General features: G+C 41.7%; 2 protein-coding genes across 2 annotated transcripts; one reads left to right on the forward strand and one right to left on the reverse strand.

The window, feature by feature from the left end:
• The first annotated feature begins 132 nt into the window (after positions 1 to 132).
• On the forward strand, positions 133 to 6,433 carry LOC311111324 (calmodulin-like protein 4). The gene is made up of 5 exons (XM_084154047.1): positions 133 to 187; positions 402 to 432; positions 884 to 1,024; positions 3,588 to 3,776; positions 6,143 to 6,433. The coding sequence occupies exons 1-5, from the start codon at positions 185 to 187 to the stop codon at positions 6,238 to 6,240; spliced, it is 462 nt and encodes a 153-aa protein (XP_084010173.1). The 5' UTR covers positions 133 to 184; the 3' UTR covers positions 6,241 to 6,433.
• A 4,122-nt stretch (positions 6,434 to 10,555) lies between these two features.
• On the reverse strand, positions 10,556 to 11,746 carry LOC311111567 (relaxin-3 receptor 1-like; the record flags this gene model as incomplete). Its single annotated transcript, XM_084154321.1, has 1 exon — positions 10,556 to 11,746. One exon carries the CDS (start codon positions 11,744 to 11,746, stop codon positions 10,556 to 10,558), a length of 1,191 nt encoding a protein of 396 aa, XP_084010447.1.
• Between the last annotated feature and the right edge of the window lie 10,300 nt (positions 11,747 to 22,046).

The raw sequence follows: 22,046 nt of genomic DNA on the forward strand, positions 1-22,046 counted from the left end.
CTATTTGAGAGAGGAGAAAGGGAGAGGATAATATGATACCGTGGCTCCACTATCTCGGTTTCCACAGCAACCGGTATTAAATGACATGTACTCTGTACTGGACTTTAGAACGGGCAGGCAGACGGGTGTGGAGACAGGAGGTGAGCCAGTTGCATTACAGGAAGAGAGATCTCCGACGACAGACATGGTATGAAAAACCACTTCATTGTTTGGTGTTTTCTGTTTAATAATTTCCGTACACGTTTAAGCCAACTCATGGTGTATTTTTGTGTGTTTTCGGTTTAATAATTTCTGTACATGTTTAAGCCAACTCATGGTGTATTTTTTGTGTTTTCTGTTTAATAATTTCCATTTAATAATTTGTGTTTAAGCCAATTCATGGTGTATTGTGTTTTTCTCAGGCTAAATTCCTGTCAGGTACTCAGATCAACGGTAAGGTGTGCTATGTTGTTTGCTAGCTTTTCTTTTGGTGTGTGAGAGGTCACTTGAGGCATAAATAATGTCAGTCTTTTTCAATAAGTTGATATTGAACAGTAGAGTAAAATATTGTGACTAACTTTGAGAGCAATGTCTTTAAAAAAGGGATTTTAGAAAAGAAGAATCCCATTTGAGGGTAAAAGTATGATTTATTTCTTCCTCTACACTTGTCGAAATGAGACAAGAACATTTAACTGCCTTCTTGGAGTGAGACAAGAACGTTTTAATTGCCTCCTTGGAGTGAGGAGAATGCATTTTGATGCAATGTTTTTAGAATGCATTTTGACATTGTAATATGCACTGTTTTTAGAATATATTATCCTGATTATAAATTTTTTCTCCACAGTCATAGTTTCTTTTTTACCCAGAACCTCAGTGCATTATTTGCATGTTTTTCCCCCTGTAGAGTTCAAGGAATGTTTCTCCTTGTATGACAAGAAGCGCAAGGGGAAAATTGAAGCCAAGGACCTGATCACAGTTATGCGCTGTCTGGGGACGAGTCCCACCTTCGGCGAGATCGACAGACACCTGCAGGTCCACAAGATAGGTATGCCATCAAGGTCCCCTCACTTACCCTGGGGGCATCTCAATAGTCTAGAGTGACTTACCCTGGGGGCATATCAATAGTCTAGAGTGACTTACCCTGGGGGCATCTCAGTAGTCTAGAGTGACTTACCCCGGGGGCATCTCAGTAGTCTAGAGTGACTTACCCTGGGGGCATCTCAATAGTCTAGAGTGACTTACCCTGGGGGCATATCAGTAGTCTAGAGTGCCTTACCCTGGGGGCATCTCAGTAGTCTAGAGTGACTTACCCTGGGGGCATCTCAGTAGTCTAGAGTGACTTACCCTGGGGGCATATCAATAGTCTAGAGTGACTTACCCTGGGGGCATCTCAGTAGTCTAGAGTGACTTACCCTGGGGGCATCTCAGTAGTCTAGAATGACTTACCCTGGGGGCATCTCAGTAGTCTAGAGTGACTTACCCTGGGGGGCATCTCAATAGTCTAGAGTGATTTACCCTGGGGGCATCTCAATAGTCTAGAATGACTTACCCTTGGGGCATCTCAGTAGTCTAGAGTGACTTACCCTGGGGGCATCTCAGTAGTCTAGAGTGACTTACCCTGGGGGCATCTCAGTAGTCTAGAGTGACTTACCCTGGGGGCATCTCAATAGTCTAGAATGACTTACCCTTGGGGCATCTCAGTAGTCTAGAGTGACTTACCCTGGGGGCATCTCAGTAGTCTAGAGTGACTTACCCTGGGGGAATCTCAGTAGTCTAGAGTGACTTACCCCGGGGGCATCTCAGTAGTCTAGAGTGACTTACCCTGGGGGCATCTCAGTAGTCTAGAGTGACTTACCCTGGGGGCATCTCAGTAGTCTAGAGTGACTTACCCTGGGGGAATCTCAGTAGTCTAGAGTGACTTACACTGGGGGCATCTCAGTAGTCTAGAGTGACTTACCCTGGGGGAATCTCAGTAGTCTAGAGTGACTTACACTGGGGGCATCTCAGTAGTCTAGAGTGACTTACCCTGGGGGAATCTCAGTAGTCTAGAGTGACTTACCCTGGGAGCATCTCAATAGTCTAGAATGACTTACCCTTGGGGCATCTCAGTAGTCTAGAATGACTTACCCTGGGGGCATCTCAGTAGTCTAGAGTGACTTACCCTGGGGGCATCTCAGTAGTCTAGAGTGACTTACCCTTGGGGCATCTCAGTAGTCTACAGCAGGGCTCTCCAACCCTGTTCCTGGAGAGCTACCGTCCTGTAGGTTTTCGCTCCAAACCTAATCTAGCGCACCTGATTCGAATAATTAGCTAGTTAATAAGCTGAATGAGGTTAGTTACAACTGGGGTTGGAGTGAACCTACAAGAGGGTAGCTCTCCAGGAACACGGTTGGGAGAGCCATGGTCTAGAGTGACTTACCCTGGGGGCATCTCAGTAGTCTAGAGTGATTTACCCTGGGGGCATCTCAGTAGTCTATAGCAGGGGTATTCAACTCTTACCCTACGAGGTCTGGAGCCTGCTGCTTTTCTGTTCTACCTGATCATTAATGTCAGACACCTGGTGTTCCAGGTCTAAATCACTCCCTGATTAGAGGGGAAAGATGAAACAACCCACTGGAACTGGTTGAGTTTGAGGGGTCTAGAGTGACGTCCTCTCTTCATCTGCGTTACCATGACATCTTTTCCCCCCAATTTTATTTTTTTAAAGGTCAGTGCAGATGAAGGGAACAAGCAGGGAAGTGGAAGCCATTAGAATATTGAAGTGTCTCTAGACACCTGGTGATCTAGCTGGACTGTTTAGGAATGGTAGTGAGGTTTTGGCTGTAAATGATTTAACAGGCAGGCAAGCTGCTACTTGGGGAGGTGGGTAGAGGGAGAAAATGTCACCTTGTTGTCACATTGAGTGTAACCTACACATTAGCTGAAATCTGTCCAGGCTTGTTCCAATTCCATTTATTACATTAAAACATATATGTATCTTCTCTCAGCTCTTCATAATTGCTGCACTGAACTTTTTAACCTGGGGGAAGTACTGAGAAATATTCAAACCAATTAACTGATTTGGTAATGTGAAAATGGCTTTGGTTAAAACACGTTTGACTCAACAGAATTTTTTTCCACCAATCCCCAATTTCCTGAGAACAACATAGAACTGAATGTCTTTCTGAGAGTCAAAAAGTTTGTCTGCTCTGTTACTCTGAACTTTATGCCCATTTGCAGTTCATTCTTTTACACATTTACACAGGCAGCTCAATTCTGATATTTTTTTCGCCTCATTGATTTTTTTTGACCAATCAGATCAGCTTTGAAAAAGATCTGATGTGAAAAGATCTGATGTGATTGGTCAAAAGACCAATTCATGGAAAAAATATCAGAATTGGGCTGCCTGTGTAAACGCAGCCACATTGACACAATCCACTGCCCTAACTAATGATTTGATTGAAGAAGTAAGTAATAATCAACAATGCTCAGTAGAGTTGTATGAAAATACACCACAACTCGGCCATGTAGCAGATAACCAGTCACTTTAACAACAGCATTTAGGCCTACTTTGGATCAATGGTGCCCTTTGCAGGTGATTAGTTCTATGGATCTCCTTCCTTCTCCAGATAAGAAGGGCGAGCTGGACTTCTCCACCTTCCTGACCATGATGCACCGGCAGATCCAGCAGGAGGACCCCAAGGCGGAGATCCTGGAGGCCATGAGGATGACGGACAAGCAGAACAAGGGCTACATCCTGGCTTCTGAGCTCCGGACCAAGCTCACCAAGCTAGGAGAGAAGCTAACTGATAAAGAAGGTAGCCTACAATGTGTTTCTATCAGTATGGGTTTTAGCTGACATGGATTAAGACCGGACTAGATATAATGCTTAATGGAGTCTCTATTTAAAATGCTGTTTAATGCAGGAGTAGTAGATAGGCTTAATCTGGGTCGGGGAAACTGGCCCTGAAAGTGCAGCTTGACAGTCTGAATTGGCTCCTTCTTACAATCTCTTATACATAATATGCACTGAGGTTAAAAAGAAAAGTAAAATATAACTGGTATACCTTTTCCTGGTATTTGTTTTCATCAGTCCAGCTCTTTTAACCCTTTACACTCGTACCCGTATACGGGTTGAAAATGGCAGATTTGGGCACTGATAAACGCCTAAATTGGAACGCAGTGTCTGTCTGGACAGTAACGTTCTATACATGACGTCAGAGCTCTGGCTCTGCGCTTCACAGCGCTGTATCGGTTTTGACTGACAGCCATTCTGAACTTGAGCACTGCTTGCGAAAAGAAGTTGCCCCATCCCTCCCGGTAATTGGGCAACTTTTTAAAATGTTTCGTTGTGTGCGTGAGGGAAATGTTGTAAATTAAGAGGGCTCTATGTATTTTGAAAGATGAGACGTTGAAGATTATAATAAATACTGGTTTGATGTCATACATGCAAGCCTAACACCAGTGAGTCTAAATGGGCACTTAACATTTCCATGTCATAAATGTAACTTCATATACAGTGTTTGTTTATGATCACTATGTTTGATGTATAGTTACAAGATGACATGGCGTCATACCCTGGGTTATTTTGAACAGAATGAGCCTGTTTGTCTACAGTGAATAACATTTGCCTCGGCACACGCACTTGAATGCACTCATGACTCCTTTCTATAGACGGGTTGGTTGTTTAGCAACAACAGCGCAACTATGGGGCGAAACAGACGGGGTGCTCTTAGATTGTTGAAACGTGTCAAATATATTTGTATTTATTGAAAACACAAATACATTTGCACAATGAGCACTTTTCTCTCAAATACATTGTTACAGTTGTTGGTTAGCTAGCTAGCGAATTTTTTGCCATATTAGCAGAGACATGACATCAGTCCAAACACCTCAAAACAAGACATGGTATCAAGAACAAGATAAAACTAGCTGAAACGAGCCACCTACGATTCCGCTCATGGCAGCAGCTTTTCATTGTTGCTAGATATCTGACCATCCAGAATCACAACAACACACAGACTTCTGCCCCATTGAATCACGTGCATCATTTTCGTGACGTTGTCAGCTAACCCGTCTATGCGCACCGAAATTACGATATGTTTCCCTAAATTGCATTGTGAAAGCCTAAAACTTTAATATTGTATTTCATAACTTAGATAGTCATGTTGGCAATAGAACATGCTTTCAAATGATTCACACCTGACCCAGATTGCGATTTTATAATGGACTGTTTTTGGATTGCGTGAACAACAACAATAACTGTGATTGCGGGGATGCTGGGCTGTGTTCCAAACAAAATACCTACAAGTGTGCTTGCTCTAATTCTTCAACGGCACAGCTAGGAGAGCTCAAAAAAGCACCTTACAGTTGAAGCCTTTTCTATGAGTCATAAAAGTGCATAGACATTTCTTAGGAAATGTGCACACTTTGGAGAGGTGTGTGGCCACCCTAGACACCAGTTAGACCTCTCACTCAAACCTCTTATTGTTCTGTCTTGTGTTGCACCTACAACACATTTCCCAGGAATAATCTTATCATGTTACTGAATGTATCCAGAGTATTTTCAGATTTCGTTAACAACAAATGTGGCAAAAAAGTACAGAAAATGTTAAATGCACATAAAATCAACAGTGTAAGGTTTGAATTCAGTCTTGTCAGGTGAACTGCTGTGTCCTCACCTTTTTAGTCTAACAATTTCCCCATAATCTCTAAACTGTTCCCTTTTCATTGCTACCATGTTTATGCATATGCTTTTCATATTTCTTCTGTAAGAAACATTTCAATGTAGCCCTATCCATATAGGCCAATTCCCAGGAGTGTAAAGGGTTAAATTAGTGCAGATGGGGGAAATAGAGAAACAAGGCCACTTTAGACTATTGAGAGACACCCAGTGCCTTCAAGAGACCCTATGGAAATACACATTGAGATGGCAGCTTTCCCACTGGACACACTGGTTGAATTAACGTTGTGTCCACGTCATTTTAATTCAATTTAATTGACATCTGTGCCCAGTGGGTCAAGTCATTCTCATGTGTCAACACATACATTAACTGAATCTTGTGTCAATTTGCAAATTATAAAACACTTAAATGTTTTTTAACGATTCTACCTGGTAACATACTTGTGGTTGGTCCCAAATCAGCGAATTAACATGAAGTTATTTCCCCTCTAAAATTTGCAGTGGACGAGCTGTTCAGAGAAGCCAACGTGAAGTCTAATGGCAAGGTGCACTACGAGGAGTTCACCAGGATGGTGACACTACCGTCAGTGGATTACTGAGGGACAGGAGGAGGTGACGTCCTTTATGATAGGGAAGCATGGTCATGGAAGGGACCTAGTCATGCATGCACTGAGCTTTACCCAACCACCTCCATGCACATCATTTATTGATCATCTAGGTTTGTATCTATTGTAGGCTACGTTCTATCATTTATACAAGTGCATTTGATTAATTAAATGGATGAATCTTTTTTATTTTTTATTGAGGGTTTGTATTTTACTTGCTGCAGGAAGAGTAGCTGCTGCATGTGCAACAGGTAATGGAGATTCAAATAAACAAAATAAACACAACTATCCCTTTTCGATTTTGAGTTTTAAACTGTTTGTTGAACTTGTGTTCTAGGTGTAGGATTTTATAAATGTAGTTTACATGGTGCAATCACTCAAGCTCTTTCAGCCATACCATTGAACTAAAAAGTTGTGCAAGTTGTTTGTTCCTCCCACAATATTCTTTACAATAACAATTTAAGTCAATATTTACATGTCATAGTAACCAAATTATACAACGTCATTAGTAGGAATGTATGTTTAAAAAAAATACTAGTTATGTAGGAAGGACCAAATTCTTTGCACACACACTGCATATTGTGTCAATAGTGTGCAGCTGTAGCCTGCAATTGGAGGTGAATTCTTTGCACACACACCATTCATTTATGGCATAAATTACACGTCAAAGGAATTCTCTGCCTGATAGATTGTCAGTAAGCATATATAATTTTTTTACAAGAACGTAATGGCATTTAATTTAGTCATCCAATATAGCTAAGCCATTATTAAGGAGTGCAGGGGGGCAGGAGGAATATGTGGAGAATATACAGGTAACTGCCAAAATAAAGGAAACCCTGGATTAAATGAGGGGTACCTAAATATATAGAAAGCGGGTGCTTCCACACAGGTGTGGTTCCTGAGTTAAGCAATTAAAACATCCCATCATGCTTAGGGTCATGTATAAAATTGCCCAGTTGTCCATTATTTTGGCTACCATGACTAGAAGAAATTTCAGTGACTTTGAAACAGGGGTCTCAAAGGAGCATAGCAGGTTTAGAGTGTGTGTGTCACCAGATCTCAACCCAATTGAACACTTATGGGAGATTCTGGAGCGGAACATGAGACAGCGTTTTCCACCACCACCGACAAAACACCAATATGGAATTTATTGTGGAAGAATGGTGTTGCATCCCTCCAATAGAGTTCCAGACTCTGGTAGAATCTTTGCCAAGGCACATTGAAGCTGTTCTGGCGGCACGTGGTTGCCCAATGCCCTATTAAAACACTTATTGGTTTTTCCTTTATTTTGGCAGTTACCTGTACGTTTCCCAAACTCGGTCTTGGGGGATCCCATGTTTTGGTTTTTGCCCTAGCAATACACAGCTGATTAAAATAATCATAGCTTGATGATTAGTTGATTATTTGAATCAGCTTTGTAGTGCTAGGGAAAAAACCTAAACGTGCACCCCTTGGTGTTCCGAGGCCCAAGTTTGGGAAACGCTGGACACACCTACCAAATGTAATTGTTTTATTTTTATTTAACCAGGTAAGACCCATTTTTCCAGGGCGACCTGACATGAAGAAAAAACGGAAATAGCAGCGTGTACATAAAACATTACAAAAAAAATACAAGTAAACAAAAATGATAAACTGCAGCTATCAAAAACATTATTCGATCAGTCTTAAACACCGGGAAAGACTCTAACTCCCCTAACTTTTAATATATTTTGAAGCATGTTACTGGATGAAGGGGCATTATGGGATAACTATGGTTTCCCCATCTCAGTTCTAGCCTTAGGAACAGACAAGGACTGCAGCGACTGTGAACGAAGACTGTATTGAGTGACTGATCTGGTCAGTAAGGAACAGAGATACAAAGGTGGTTGACCTATCAATGCTTTCTTTGAACACACAAGTGTACCAGTGCTTTAGCTTCCTGGTGGAGAGAGAGGTCCATTGCACCATGGCATACAAATCACAGTGATGGGAGAGTGATCTATCTAGCGTTGGTGATAAATCTTAAAAGCACCATGACACACTGTGTCCAGAGTTTTTAAGGTACTTGCTAAGCCCTGCATACAGATAATATCACCATAATCCAGCACTGCTAACAAAGTGCTTTGAACAAGATCCTTTCTGACTGACATAATAATAATAATAATAATAATAATAATAATAATAATAATAATAATAATTAATAATTAATAATAATAATAAAAATAATAATAATAAATAATAATAATAATAAATAATAAATAATAAATAATAATAATAAATAATAATAATTAATAATAATAATAATAATAATAATAATAATAATAATAATTGGTCATTTAGCAGACGCTCTTATCCAGAGCGACTTACAGGAGCAATTAGGGTTCGACAGATTTTTCACCTAGTCGGCTCGGGGATTAGAACCAGCGACCTTTCGGTTACTGGCACAACGCTCTTAACCACTAAGCTACCTGCCGCCCATTGAAAAGCAAGATTTGTTCCAAAAATAAAAACCCAATTTCAACTTCAGTTTCTTGGTGAAGTTATCAATGTGCTGTTTAAAATTCAGCTTTTCATCTAACCAAATGCCAACATACTTATAGGTGACATTTTCAATTTGCTTGCTTTTTACAGTTGAAATCTGCAAGTGACTCCATTTGTCTACTTTCAGAGAAGAGAAAACCATAAGTGTAGTTTTCCTTGCATTAAGCACAAGTTTCAATTGGAAAAGTTGTTTTTGAACAGCATCAAAAGCCAACTGTAAATCCTGAAAAGCCTTCAAGATGTGCTAGAATAAATAATTGTGTCATCAGCATACAGTCTTCCCTATATCATGTATATACATTGTAAAAAGGATCAGACCTAAAATTGAGCCCTGGGGAACTCCTTTGATAAGCCTTGGAAACTCAGATTTCATACCCTCTGTGCTACACTGCATTCTGTCAGAAAGGTAGTTTTGGAACCAATCCAATGTTTCAACACTTAAACCAACTTTTTCTTTGTCTATACAACTGCAGGGTCAACAAAGGCCTTCAATAAGTCAATAAAAAGTGAAACACAGTGATGTTTCTTGTCCTGAGCATCTAGAATATCACCTACAACCTTAGTTACAGCAGTAATTGTACTATGCTTGGCTCTAAAATCCGACTGGAATTGAGATCAAATTAGTTATTATACAGAAAGTCTTTCAATTGTGAGTTCAACCAGGTTTTCCAAAGATTTTGCCAGTGCAGACAGTTTAGATATGGGACTATAGTTATCCAACTTTGACCCAACTGACCCACACAACACATTGCCTGAATAAATCAATCGACCAAGATGTAAAATGTTGACGTAGGCTGCTTGCCAGACTTTTGGAATCGTATTACTCGCCAATGAAAGATTAAATATATGCGTGAGAGAGGCAGCAATGATCTCTGCACCAATTTGGGGAAAATAAGGGTTAAATTGGTCCGAGGCCGGCCGCTTTCTTAATATAAATAGATTTGAGTGTCATTACAACTTCTGAAAGCGTAATCTCGTCGGTAAAATTAAGTAGATTAACTTTAGGCCGGTTTCCGAAGTGGTCAACCTTCTTCTCATGAACGAAGAAAATACGCATACCAATATGATTATCTTATTTATAATGTACTGTCTAATTGCAATCCATTATATCGTGTCGCAGTTACATCACAGTGTGTGAGTCTTTACGCATTAAGTAATCTCCAATAACGCATTGAATATCATGATGCTATAACGTTAATCTTCAATCGACCATTTCTCGTCATCTAATGAGTTTTAGTAATTGGTATCTAGCGTTTTCGAAAGTTGCAAATTGACCCACACAACACATTGCCTGAATATATCAATCGACCAAAATGCTTAATTTATTTGCGCTTTATTTCACATACATGGCAATGACCCTTTACATTCAGCCACACATTCAGATACCACAACAGAAGCACTGATAACATATTAATAGGATCACATTTATTTCGATGTTGCTGTACTAAAAATGTGTACACTGAATGGCGATGTGTGAGCTTGAATGGACGACAGAAGAAACATCTCAACATTCCAATAAAGGGTATACTATCCACAGGACTCTCTTATCTTAAAATCAACAGGTAATCATTGCGAATAAAGTTTACTAAGTACATGTCCGTCCCGTTCCAGTGCGTGCCAAGGGACGCACCAAATTTCTGTAAATAAAGCTTTTCACAACGTTGGGCTACTCTGTGAAACTGGTGCCCCGTGCGTAATGACAACATTGGGAACTCAAGAACTCTGTCATTTATCGTTCCCAAATGCATGCGTAATTGGTGAAAGCAAGTCGTTTCATAGAGTAAGTGCATTATGTCTGGTGGATACACTGTGAATCTTCAGGTGCCATTCCGGGTAGAACCAGTCTGTCAATAACGGATAGTCGACATTGTGTGGTGTCTAGAACATTCAAGGGAATAACCCCTTGGTTGTCGTCGTGTGTTACACGTGTGTTGCACGTCCCCGTAAACGTACGTATTGTACAGGCTTTGGAGATTGCTGGTGAGGAAATTCTCCAAAACAAATCCTTCAGCATCTTTCTGAATTCTCGTCGCATGAGACAATACAGAACTGGGTTCAAACAGCTATTGGCATGCGCGAGGCACACAGTCACCGGGAATACATAGGTGTGGACCAAATAGTAGGATTTATCCCAATTGACAGCGTTAAATTTCACCAATACGCCCCAGAATGTGATGGCGTGATTTGGCATCCAGCAAAGAAAGAAGGAGAGGACGACGATGGTGACAGATTTGGTCACCCTCGACCTCCGTTTGGGGTGGTTGTTGTTCATGCTCCTCAGACGGATGAACCGTAAGAGCATCAGATAGCAGACGGACACTATCAGCATGGGTATGACGAAGGCTATGATGATTTTTTGGAGATGATAGAGCGCGAGCCAGTCATGTCCCTCGGGGAACCTGATGAGGCAGAGCTTCTCTCCAGCCACTACTGTCACAGAGGAGAAAATGGTAGTGGGTGCTGTGGCAATGGTTGCGGAGACCCACAGCACCGCGCACACCCATTTCACGGAACACGACCTCTGCCTCGACCGGTTCTTCAGAGCCGAGGCCACAGACCAGTAACGGGTCACACTCATAGCAGTCAGAAAGAACACGCTCGCGTACATGTTCATAACTGTTACGGAAAGGATGATTTTACACATGGCGTCTCCAAACGGCCAGCTGAAGTCCAGTGCGGTGTCCACTGCCCAGAACGGCAGAGTCAACACAAACTGGAAGTCCGTCATTGCCAAGTTGATGATGAAAAAGTTAATACTCGATTTCTTCCGGCCCTGTTTTAATCTCATTAGGAAAAAGACTAACAAGTTCCCAATTAACCCCACCGCGCAAACAATGGAGTACACAACGGAGATGATTATCCTTAGAATCGGGGTGCCGTCCGCGGTCACGTCAATATCCTCCAGACTGCCGAATTTGTCATCATCCATCAAAGTCATGTTCAATGCCCCGCTACCGCTGTGGTTGAGTAGCTCGCCCATCCTCACTGATAAGAATGCAACAACCGGTGCTTCTACTTGCACCAGGTCGCTTCCCGATGGCATATCAAAGAAGAGTCCTCGCGCTCCATGCAACTGAGTGCTTATTTTAGCTGTTCATGTTATGTAATTGAAGCTTGTATGATAAAAGTTATCGTGTCTACAGTCCTTGATAACACGGCAATCAATGTGAAACTTTGCATCTTGACAGTAGTCTTATACAGGTGCGCCGCTGTGCTCGTTCACAGCGCCTGCCCCTGCAACGCGTGGATTGGTCGATTGAGACGTGATGGACCTTTCTGTGAATAAACTACTGATAGGTCTCGACAAAATATGAATTTTCAGATACCAAAAGAAAATAAGCTACACTATATGTACAAAAGTATGTGGACACCCCTTCAAACACCCCCTGATCCGGCTATTTCAGCCACACCCTTTGCTGACAGGTGTATAAAATCGAGCCCACCGCCATGCAATCTCCATAGACAAACAATGGCAGTAGAATGGCCTTACTGAAGAGCTCAGTGAATTTCAATGTGGCACCGTGATAGGATGCCAGCTTTCCAATTAGTCAGTTCTTCAAATTTGGAAATGTCTAGGAGCAACAATGGCTCAGCCAGGAAGTGGTAGGTCACACAAGCTCACAGAACAGCACCGCCGAGTGCTGGAGCGCGTAAAAGTCGTCTGTCCTTGGTTGCAACACTCACTACAGAGTTCCAAATTGCCTCTGGAAGGGAGGCGAATGCTACCTGCCCCAATGCATAGTGCCAACTGTAAAGTTTGGTGGAAGAGGAATAATGGTCTGGGTCTGTTTTTCATGGTTCGGGCTAGGCCTCTTAGTTCCAGTGAAGGGAAATCTTAACGCTACAGAATACAATGACATTCTAGACGATTCTGTTCTTCTAACATTGTGGCAACAGTTTGGGGAAGGCCCTTTCCTGTTTCAGCATGACAATGCCCCTGTGCACAAAGCGAGTTCCATACAGAAATGTTTGTCGATTGGTGTGGAAGAACTTGACTGGCCTGCACAGAGCCCTGACCTTAACCCCATTGAACACCTTTGGGATGAATTGGAACACTAACTGCTAGCCAGGCCTAATTGCCCAACATCAGTGCCCGACCTCACTAATGCTTGTGGCTGGATGGAAGCAAGTCTCCGCAGCAATGTTCCAACATCTAGTGGAAAACCTTCCCAGAAGAGTTGAGGCTGTTATAGCAACAAATGGGGGACCAACTCCATATTAATGCCCATGATTTTGGAATGAGATGTTCGATGAGCAGTTGTCCACATACTTTTGGTCACGAAGTGTACATGTACATTTCTTCTTCCCTTGTTTTATATACTTTTTAATGTTTCTATATAGAAAAAATGTCCCTGACATTTTAGCAAAATATAATGAATAATGGGAGGGTATCTATTTGACCAGTTGCCAATACTTTATGGTTTGAAAAGGACCAAAATGATGTTGCAAAACCATGAAATAGTTGTGCCTCCCTTGTCTAGCCTACTCAAATATCGGTTTCCTTATCTTACCAAAGCTTTACCACGGCAGACATTACATTTTAATTGTTTTTTATTTATGTATTCATTCTTTGACATTTGCATGTTTATTATAGACATATGTGCCAAACTGACCATCCTCTTCCGCTAGAGGGGGCAACATGATGGGGACACTTTGGAGAGAACCAGTGGTTGACCAGTGAAGGATGCCATAGGGCACGTGTCAATCTAGTTCCATGGAGGACCGTGTGTCGGCGGGTTTTTGCTCTTTCTGTGTACTTGATTGATTAATTAAGGTCACTGATTGGTAAGGAACTCCCCTCACCTGGTTGTCTATGTCAAATCCAGCAGACACTAGGCCCTCCGTGGAAATAGTTTGACACCCCTGCCATAGGAGATACACTATTCTGAGCTCCAAGATGAAAGCATAATTTTCAAAGGAAACATAATGCAATTGCACTTGATTAGTTGTGTTTATGATTTCCTTGGAGTTTTGGCCTTCTCACAGTGCATAATGCACACAGGTCCCGTTATGCACTGGTGCTCAGTGCAGTAACCTAGACGGCTATATGTCACACATATGATGAATCCATGCGAACAAGATTATACAGTAGGCTAAAGTGTCGCTGTAGGCCTATAATATACAAGCAATATGCTTTAATATTGTGTACAATCGTAATATTAGCCTTTATCGGGTGTGGGTTAGCCTATTTGACATCCAGTTCAATGTGTCAATTCGACTTTCCTCAACTATCCCACTTTATTGACATTTGCACACCATACGTATTTTTATTTTAACAGGCAACCCAAGTAATTGAATGTAATATTCTCCCCATCACCTACCATCCCCTGGGCTACTACTGAAAGACATTCATTCTATTCTCTCAAGTCCACCCACTAAACTTTATCGGAGAGGGCGGTTCTTAAGCAAAGTTTGGCTTGTTAAGGACCGTTCCTAACTGTCAGGGCTGTCGAAGGGGGCTTGATGGAAGAAAGAAGGGACAACGTCTTGTCAGCAAACAACACTTAGAGCTTACAATTCTTGAAATGCAAAAGACGCATGTGAAAATCCCCGAGGAACGGTACAACTTCGTAAAAAACTTATGAAGTTTATATCGCCGGCGTCACGCTTTCTATGCTTAAAGTGCATGGTTCTAGCAGGGTATAAGTGTTTCACTCCAAAATGGAGAGCGTTTGAAATGACAGTCGGCACAGTGAGAATAAAGCATAATTACATGTTTTCTTTCTTTACCTTCCAACAAGATGATTTACTTGCACTGCGGACTGCACGTTCTCGAGCAAACTTTCTCTCCCATTCACTTTTTGGTTGCAGCGGGGGTCTTGGCGATGTTTCACAACAGTAAAACATTTGGATTTGAACAAGAGACAGGTAAGCCAGCCGCTTAAAGTCAATGAATCATTCCTCTGACATACTTTTATTTTAAATCGTTTTGTGGAATAGTTCAGCTATGCTGGCATTTTAAAATGCCAGTTACAGTAACAAGGGGACCTCTGCAGCCCATTGTACTCAGGCAACTGATCTGCCCTACGGAGCCTTTACTCACACAAACATAGTCTAGCGATGTGACTGATCTATTTAGTTACACAAACGCATCCTAGCGATGTGACTGATCTACGCAGCCTTTACACAAACAGCCTAGTGATGTGACTGATATATGCAAGCAGTTCACTTGGGAAATATTGACACTTATGTTATGTTTTCACCCTTTTGCCGAAATCCCATGAGAATATGACTCAAAACAGACGTGATGTTCCCAGGCTATACCTCTATTTCCAGCTTGTATGAGACCAGCTACAGTATTTCAGAGGGGGGTTTCCCCCCAGAGAGATCGGTCATTGAACCGCCTCTAGCGTTTCAGGCCATGCTTAAAATTCTAGTAGCCTAGCTGTAGTTTGCTACCCCAAACTTTTACTTGGGTCATGCCTGATGATGTCATAAGCACGCTCATGTTTACCTACTGTATCTGTACCTCACAGTGATAGTCACATTCCACTAGTCAATGTAAACTGTTAGGCAAACAACATGAGTGAATGGCATGAGGATTAATTGTGTTCAGTTCTTTAAATAATTTGCTTCCATTAGTCCAATAACTCAAGCTGTGGTATCTTAAAGATACCAGATACAGTAGTCAACCTAAAGTTGGCCTCTGAGCTGGTGTCTTGGTGTGAACAATTAATACAAATTAAACATTTCCAAAAGCTTTAATGTGCAAGATACCTATGCTGCGTTTACTTTAGAACTTACTTTTGAACAAGTATGCCAGTTGCATGTCTCTCTCTCTCTCTCTCTCTCTCTCTCTCTCTCTCTCCTTCATCTCTCTCTCTCTCCCATCTCTCTCTCTCTCCCATCTCTCTCCTTCATCTCTCTCTCTCTCCTTCATCTCTCTCTCTCTCCTTCATCTCTCTCTCTCTCCCTCTCTCCTTCATCTCTCTCTCTCCCCCATCTCTCTCCATCTCTCTCTCTCCTTCATCTCTCTCTCTCTCCCATCTCTCTCCCCTTGGTCTTCCTGTGTTGTGTAGCAGCCTTAGTGAACAAGGGAAAGGCCTTCCATGAGCAGTCTAGACACACCCTTGGGCTGTTTGACACTCTACTGTCCATACAAATCAACCTTAGTGGGTTGCTCTGGAGAACCAAGGCTAAGTGTAATCGGTTTGCGAGGCGATGGACTGGCACAGGGGAGATAGCTTGGTACTGCAGCAGTGGCATTTGGGATGGCACCTGACAGTACTGGTGGGCACCGTCCTCTATCAAAGGATTCAACGGTCTCAGGGTTGGCATAACACATTCCCTGTGAGAGCGACTCTGAACACCCCAATCAAAGAACCCAAACACTACCCTTCACCTCCTATATACCTCCACCGCGTCTCGTCCATTCAAATCAGCTACCTGGATCCTCCTGTGAGACTGGTCTGACTTTTTAAAGTGAAACTAGTTCTGAATTACTTTTGAATGTTAGGCAGAAATAAAGATGGCTTATGGATTTTTCTATTACGTCTGTGTTTTGTTTTCTAGGAAGGATTATTGCCGATCATGTTTCTATTCTCCTTTGTGAGGAATACATTTGTCACGGTCATCGCTTTTCAATTAAAGAGATTATAAAGTTATGATAAAAAGTGGATATTCCTGAAGATGGTAGTATAGAGAGATATAATATTACCATGAAGATTCAGTCAGACATGGAAAACCAATGCTTTGATGAAGCCACTCTTCCACCATTCATTTATCTTAATAGTTAATAGTGAGTTTATCTACAAAATCCTGGAAAATGTGATTGCCTCAAACGTTTAGCCTAAGTACTATGTAACAATGTGTACCTACACTGTAACTGCCTATGTAACTACTACCATGTGAATACATAGGTATGACCAGCGACACTTATGGTAAAGTGGGACCCTCTTTAATAAGCCCGTTATAAATCATGGGAGAGGAACCGGAGCCAGGGTGAACTGTCCCTCTTCTCATGCACTATTTAAACTGTCCTACATCAAGGCTGACATGACCCTGGACTGGAGCACTAGTTGGGGACAGTGACGTGTGATCCGATATGACAGATCGTGTGCAAGTGGTTTAATGGTCTCTGACATATTAGGCTAACGTTAATGTCTTCGTGATGAACCCATCTGTCTCATTTCTCACCTCATTTCATATGGGCTGTCAGTTCCTGTTAGTATGCAAAGGGTTTTGACTCTGTTTCAATATGCATACCACTACTAGCATATTACTAGCATACTACTACTAGCATATTACTAGCATACTACTACTAGCATGCCACTAGCATACTATTAAAGTGCTGTGTGGTGCATGCTGGTATTAAAATTCATACCATTCCTTGAACGGTGCGTGTGTGTGTTTAATTGAGGGCCTTAAGCCTCATCTGCTCCTTGAAGGTGGCACAGCGGGCCAGCACGCCGCTCGGATCACCGTGACGATGCCCCCCTGCCAGGATCCGGGTGTAGCATAGGAGAGTACAGCAGACTGATCGTCACTCCATTCAACCTCTATAGTAACCTGAAGCCCTAGTTAATTAACGCCCATTGTGAAACCTCATCCACGACTCCACATGACTATTGCCTGCCATTGGTGGATACATACTGGGTCACATGCTCATCCCCAAGTAAAAAATACATACTGTAGCCATATCCAACCCCTGTTAAAATGATGGATAGTGTATGTGTGCCTTGTGCAGATGGAACTGTTTACAGCTTGCCCAGTTTGTTTACAACCTTGCAGTCAATTAGTAGACAGCATGTTTTTATTTCCTCTCCCAACCAGAGAGCTTTCTACAGGGGCTTCCGCAATACCAAGTCGTTCACCCCTACCAAGTGGACGCCAAAGGTCACTTCCTGTCCAACTTTGTGTCCCACCGCGTCAGCCGGGTACAGAGGCGGGAAACCCAGGGGGAACCAGGAAGTCTTGCACGGGTGTTCTACCAGTTGCAGCACGGTGGCCGCAATCTGCACTTCAACCTCACCCTCAACCCACATCTGCTGGCTCCTGGCTTCCTGACCGAGCGGAGGTACGGTGGCCTGGAGGGGGCCAAAATACACAGCCATGGCCCCTCGCTGTGCCACTTTATCGGGGAGGTGTGGGACCAGGCAACTATGAAGGGGAGGGCGGCTATAAGTACCTGTGATGGCCTGGTGAGTGAGAGAGACCATCACTGCTAACTTACTGAGATATCTGTTTTTCCTTTCACTGCCTGAAGGGTAATGCAAAACATCAAACTTTTTACTTCTGGAACTTATCTGTCCCCAGGGTAACAAGTCGAAGTAGAAACACAATTGACCAAAAACAAAACAAAAATGATCAATGCAAATGACCTAGGCCGTTCCTTTTCTGCTTTGGTTCTGTGCATGAGGCTGGATAAAAGTGTTAAATGGCATACATTATTATATTATCATTATACAAAATCAAAGATGTATTACATTTAGGTGAAATGTAAAATGAGGGTTCATTGGAGGTTTTCTTGTGTGTTTTATTCCTCAAGCTCTGACAAAAATATGCTTTGCAATAAGCAGTAAGTACTACTGCAGAATGTAGTATGTAACACTGGCTTGAGCCTAGTCTGACCTTACCTTGTTTCAATCTTTAAACGCACGTCTGAACAGATGATGTTTATGTATTTTTAAAAGAAAAACAGTTTTCTCTGAAGGCACTACGTGCTGTTGGCCTCATTCCTGCCCTGTTAGTATAGTTATATTATTAGATTGCACCATCCATGGAAAAAATCACTGGCTGGTTGCTGAAATAACCTGTGAGCTGTGCTTGAGAGGATGCGTTTGATATATCACATCACAAGTGTTAGAGCGCTTTTCATCTAAAAGCAGGCTGGATGTCATCGATGACGCAGGTGTGTGTGTGCAAAACATCATCATGCAGCCATGAACAGGTCAAGCGATGGAGCACGTGTTAATAAGTGCTTATGCATGATCCATTTACATCTCATTGTCTTAATTATCCCATCTCTCCTCTGTTACCACTGTCCACATCCCATCTCTCCTCTGTGTTCTCTGTCACATCCCACCTCTCCTCTGTGTTCACTGTCACATCCCATCGCTCCTCTGTGTTCGCTGTCACATCCCATCTCTCCTCTGTTACCGCTGTCACATCCCATCTCTCCTCTGTTACCGCTGTCCACATCCCATCTCTCCTCTGTTACCGCTGTCCACATCCCACCTCTCCTCTGTTACCGCTGTCCACATCTCATCTCTCCTCTGTGACCGCTGTCCACATCTGCTGGTTAGCAACTGGTTGGCAACATGACCGTAGCACCCAAGAGAGCAATGTCAAAATCTCATGCATTCTTGACATATAGTCGTCCGTCCGTCTCCCCGCCCCCCCCCCCCCCCCCCCCCCCCCCCTCTATAGTTTGGTGCTGTAGCCATCTGTTGTTATCTTTGTAAAACAGTAGAAAATGATTTTGCAAAAAAGTTTGGGGATTCATGGTTGCATTGATTGGATTCAAAATCTCTGCAAAGTAAGTTTCCAGCTGGTCTTGCTGTAATAAATGTTTCACAATGCCAAAGTCACATTACACGCTTTAGGACATTTCTGATGAAACTGCAGTAGGAAACCACGAGCCCTATCCAACAATATCATACCATACCATAATAATGGCAGACGCAAATGGAATGGCATCAAACACCTGGAAACCATGCGTTTGATATATTTGATACCGTTCAACTGATTCCGCTCCAGTCATTACCACGAGCCCGTGGTAACCATGCGTTTGATATATTTGATACCGTTCAACTGATTCCGCTCCAGTCATTACCACGAGCCCGTCCTCCCCAATTAAGGTCCCACCAACCTCCTGTGTATCATACTGTTACATTATTACTGAATTCCTTTCTCCCTACAGGTCCTATCCAACAATATCATACTGTTTACATTATTACTGAATTCCTTTCTCCCTACAGGTCCTATCCAACAATATCATACTGTTTACATTATTACTGAATTCCTTTCTCCATACAAGTCCTATCCAACAATATCATACTGTTACATTATTACTGAATTCCTTTCTCCCTACAAGTCCTATCCAACAATATCATACTGTTACATTATTACTGAATTCCTTTCTCCCTACAAGTCCTATCCAACAATATCATACTGTTACATTATTACTGAATTCCTTTCTCCCTACAAGTCCTATCCAACAATATCATACTGTTACATTATTACTGAATTCCTTTCTCCCTACAAGTCCTATCCAACAATATCATACTGTTACATTATTACTGAATTCCTTTCTCCCTACAAGTCCTATCCAACAATATCATACTGTTTACATTATTACTGAATTCCTTTCTCCCTACAGGTCCTATCCAACAATATCATACTGTTTACATTATTACTGAATTCCTTTCTCCCTACAGGTCCTATCCAACAATATCATACTGTTACATTATTACTGAATTCCTTTCTCCCTACAAGTCCTATCCAACAATATCATACTGTTTACATTATTACTGAATTCCTTTCTCCCTACAAGTCCTATCCAACAATATCATACTGTTACATTATTACTGAATTCCTTTCTCCCTACAAGTCCTATCCAACAATATCATACTGTTACATTATTACTGAATTCCTTTCTCCCTACAAGTCCTATCCAACAATATCATACTGTTACATTATTACTGAATTCCTTTCTCCCTACAAGTCCTATCCAACAATATCATACTGTTACATTATTACTGAATTCCTTTCTCCCTACAAGTCCTATCCAACAATATCACACTGTTTACATTATTACTGAATTCCTTTCTCCCTACAGGTCCTATCCAACAATATCATACTGTTTACATTATTACTGAATTCCTTTCTCCCTACAGGTCCTATCCAACAATATCATACTGTTACATTATTACTGAATTCCTTTCTCCCTACAAGTCCTATCCAACAATATCATACTGTTTACATTATTACTGAATTCCTTTCTCCCTACAGGTCCTATCCAACAATATTATACTGTTACATTATTACTCTATTCCTTTCTAATAATATATCTTTCCATGTCAGCCTTTTTCTATTTGTTTTAGAAATTCAAACTTTTGCATACAAACAGTCAAATTTGTGATACTTCTAAGTGACTGTAAATGCTTGTAGGCCCCACAATAAGGGACTTTCCTAAATATGGCCAATGGGGAAACTTTCTCAGAGTATCCTCTTAAATTTCCATGTTCTTCAACAGTCCATTTTCAGTTGAATCCAATGTATATACTGTATAGTGAAGCTGTCCTTTTAAACTCCTCTTCGAACCCGGAGGAGGGGAACATACTGGACTGGAAATGTTGTTTATTTTAAAATGATAGCAATTGGATAAATTGATGAGCGATCGACCAGCTCCTGGCCCACGGCATTTCATTTGGCACAACCCCACATCTCGCTCTAAGTTCCACAGCTACGGCTGAGCCAGAACCCCAGAGGCCAGAATGCTGGGTTGAAGACGGTCATAAATCTAAACGATTGTTGCAGAGCATTCTGATTTAGCCACTACAGTTATGACTCCATTTCAGTTGGTGGGTTTTCTCCCATATGTTCTTGTTTTGCTCCCAGAGTGAAGGGAAAATAATCGCATGATAAATCACAAGATAACTCGCGTTTATGTAATACTGTAACCTAATGGCACATTTTCATGAGGCTGAATGCATTTATTTCTCTCTGAAGCAATTTTGACCCATCTCCCACCCAGTAGAATGTGCTAGCTGTATTCTTCCCATATCAAAGCATTTGTGATCCCTTGTTCTCCCAGTAAAATGTGCTAACTGTATTCTTCAATATCAAAGCAGTTGTGATCCCTTGTTCTCCCAGTAAAATGTGCTAACTATATTCTTCCCATATCAAAGCAGTTGTGATCCCTTGTTCTCCCAGTATAAAGTGCTAGCTGTATTCTTCCATATCAAAGCAGTTGTGATCCCTTGTTCTCCCAGTATAATGTGCTAACTGTATTCTTCCCATATCAAAGCATTTGTGATCCCTTGTTCTCCCAGTAAAATATGCTAACTGTATTCTTCCCATATCAAAGCAGTTGTGATCCCTTGTTCTCCCAGTATAAAGTGCTAGCTGTATTCTTCAATATCAAAGCAGTTGTGATCCCTTGTTCTCCCAGGATAATGTTTTTACTGTGTTTTTCCCCTCTTGCTTAGGACAATTAAAAAATATATATTAATAAAGCAATTCTGACCCCCTTTCTCCCTGTACAATAGGACCACTATATTTCTCATAATACATTTTGACCTCTCTTTCACCCCATAGAATGTCCTTGTTTTATGACT

Source organism: Coregonus lavaretus (genome assembly GCF_964263955.1).
Source record: "Coregonus lavaretus genome assembly, chromosome: 37".
NCBI classification, from domain to species: Eukaryota; Metazoa; Chordata; class Actinopteri; order Salmoniformes; family Salmonidae; genus Coregonus; species Coregonus lavaretus.

What these genes read in the sequence shown, in the direction of transcription:
- LOC311111324 (XM_084154047.1), top strand. An exon ending in GTCAGGTACTCAGATCAACG is followed by an intron (nt 433 to 883) that starts GTAAGGTGTGCT and finishes TTCCCCCTGTAG; the next exon opens with AGTTCAAGGAATGTTTCTCC. An exon ending in CCTGCAGGTCCACAAGATAG is followed by an intron (nt 1,025 to 3,587) that starts GTATGCCATCAA and finishes TTCCTTCTCCAG; the next exon opens with ATAAGAAGGGCGAGCTGGAC.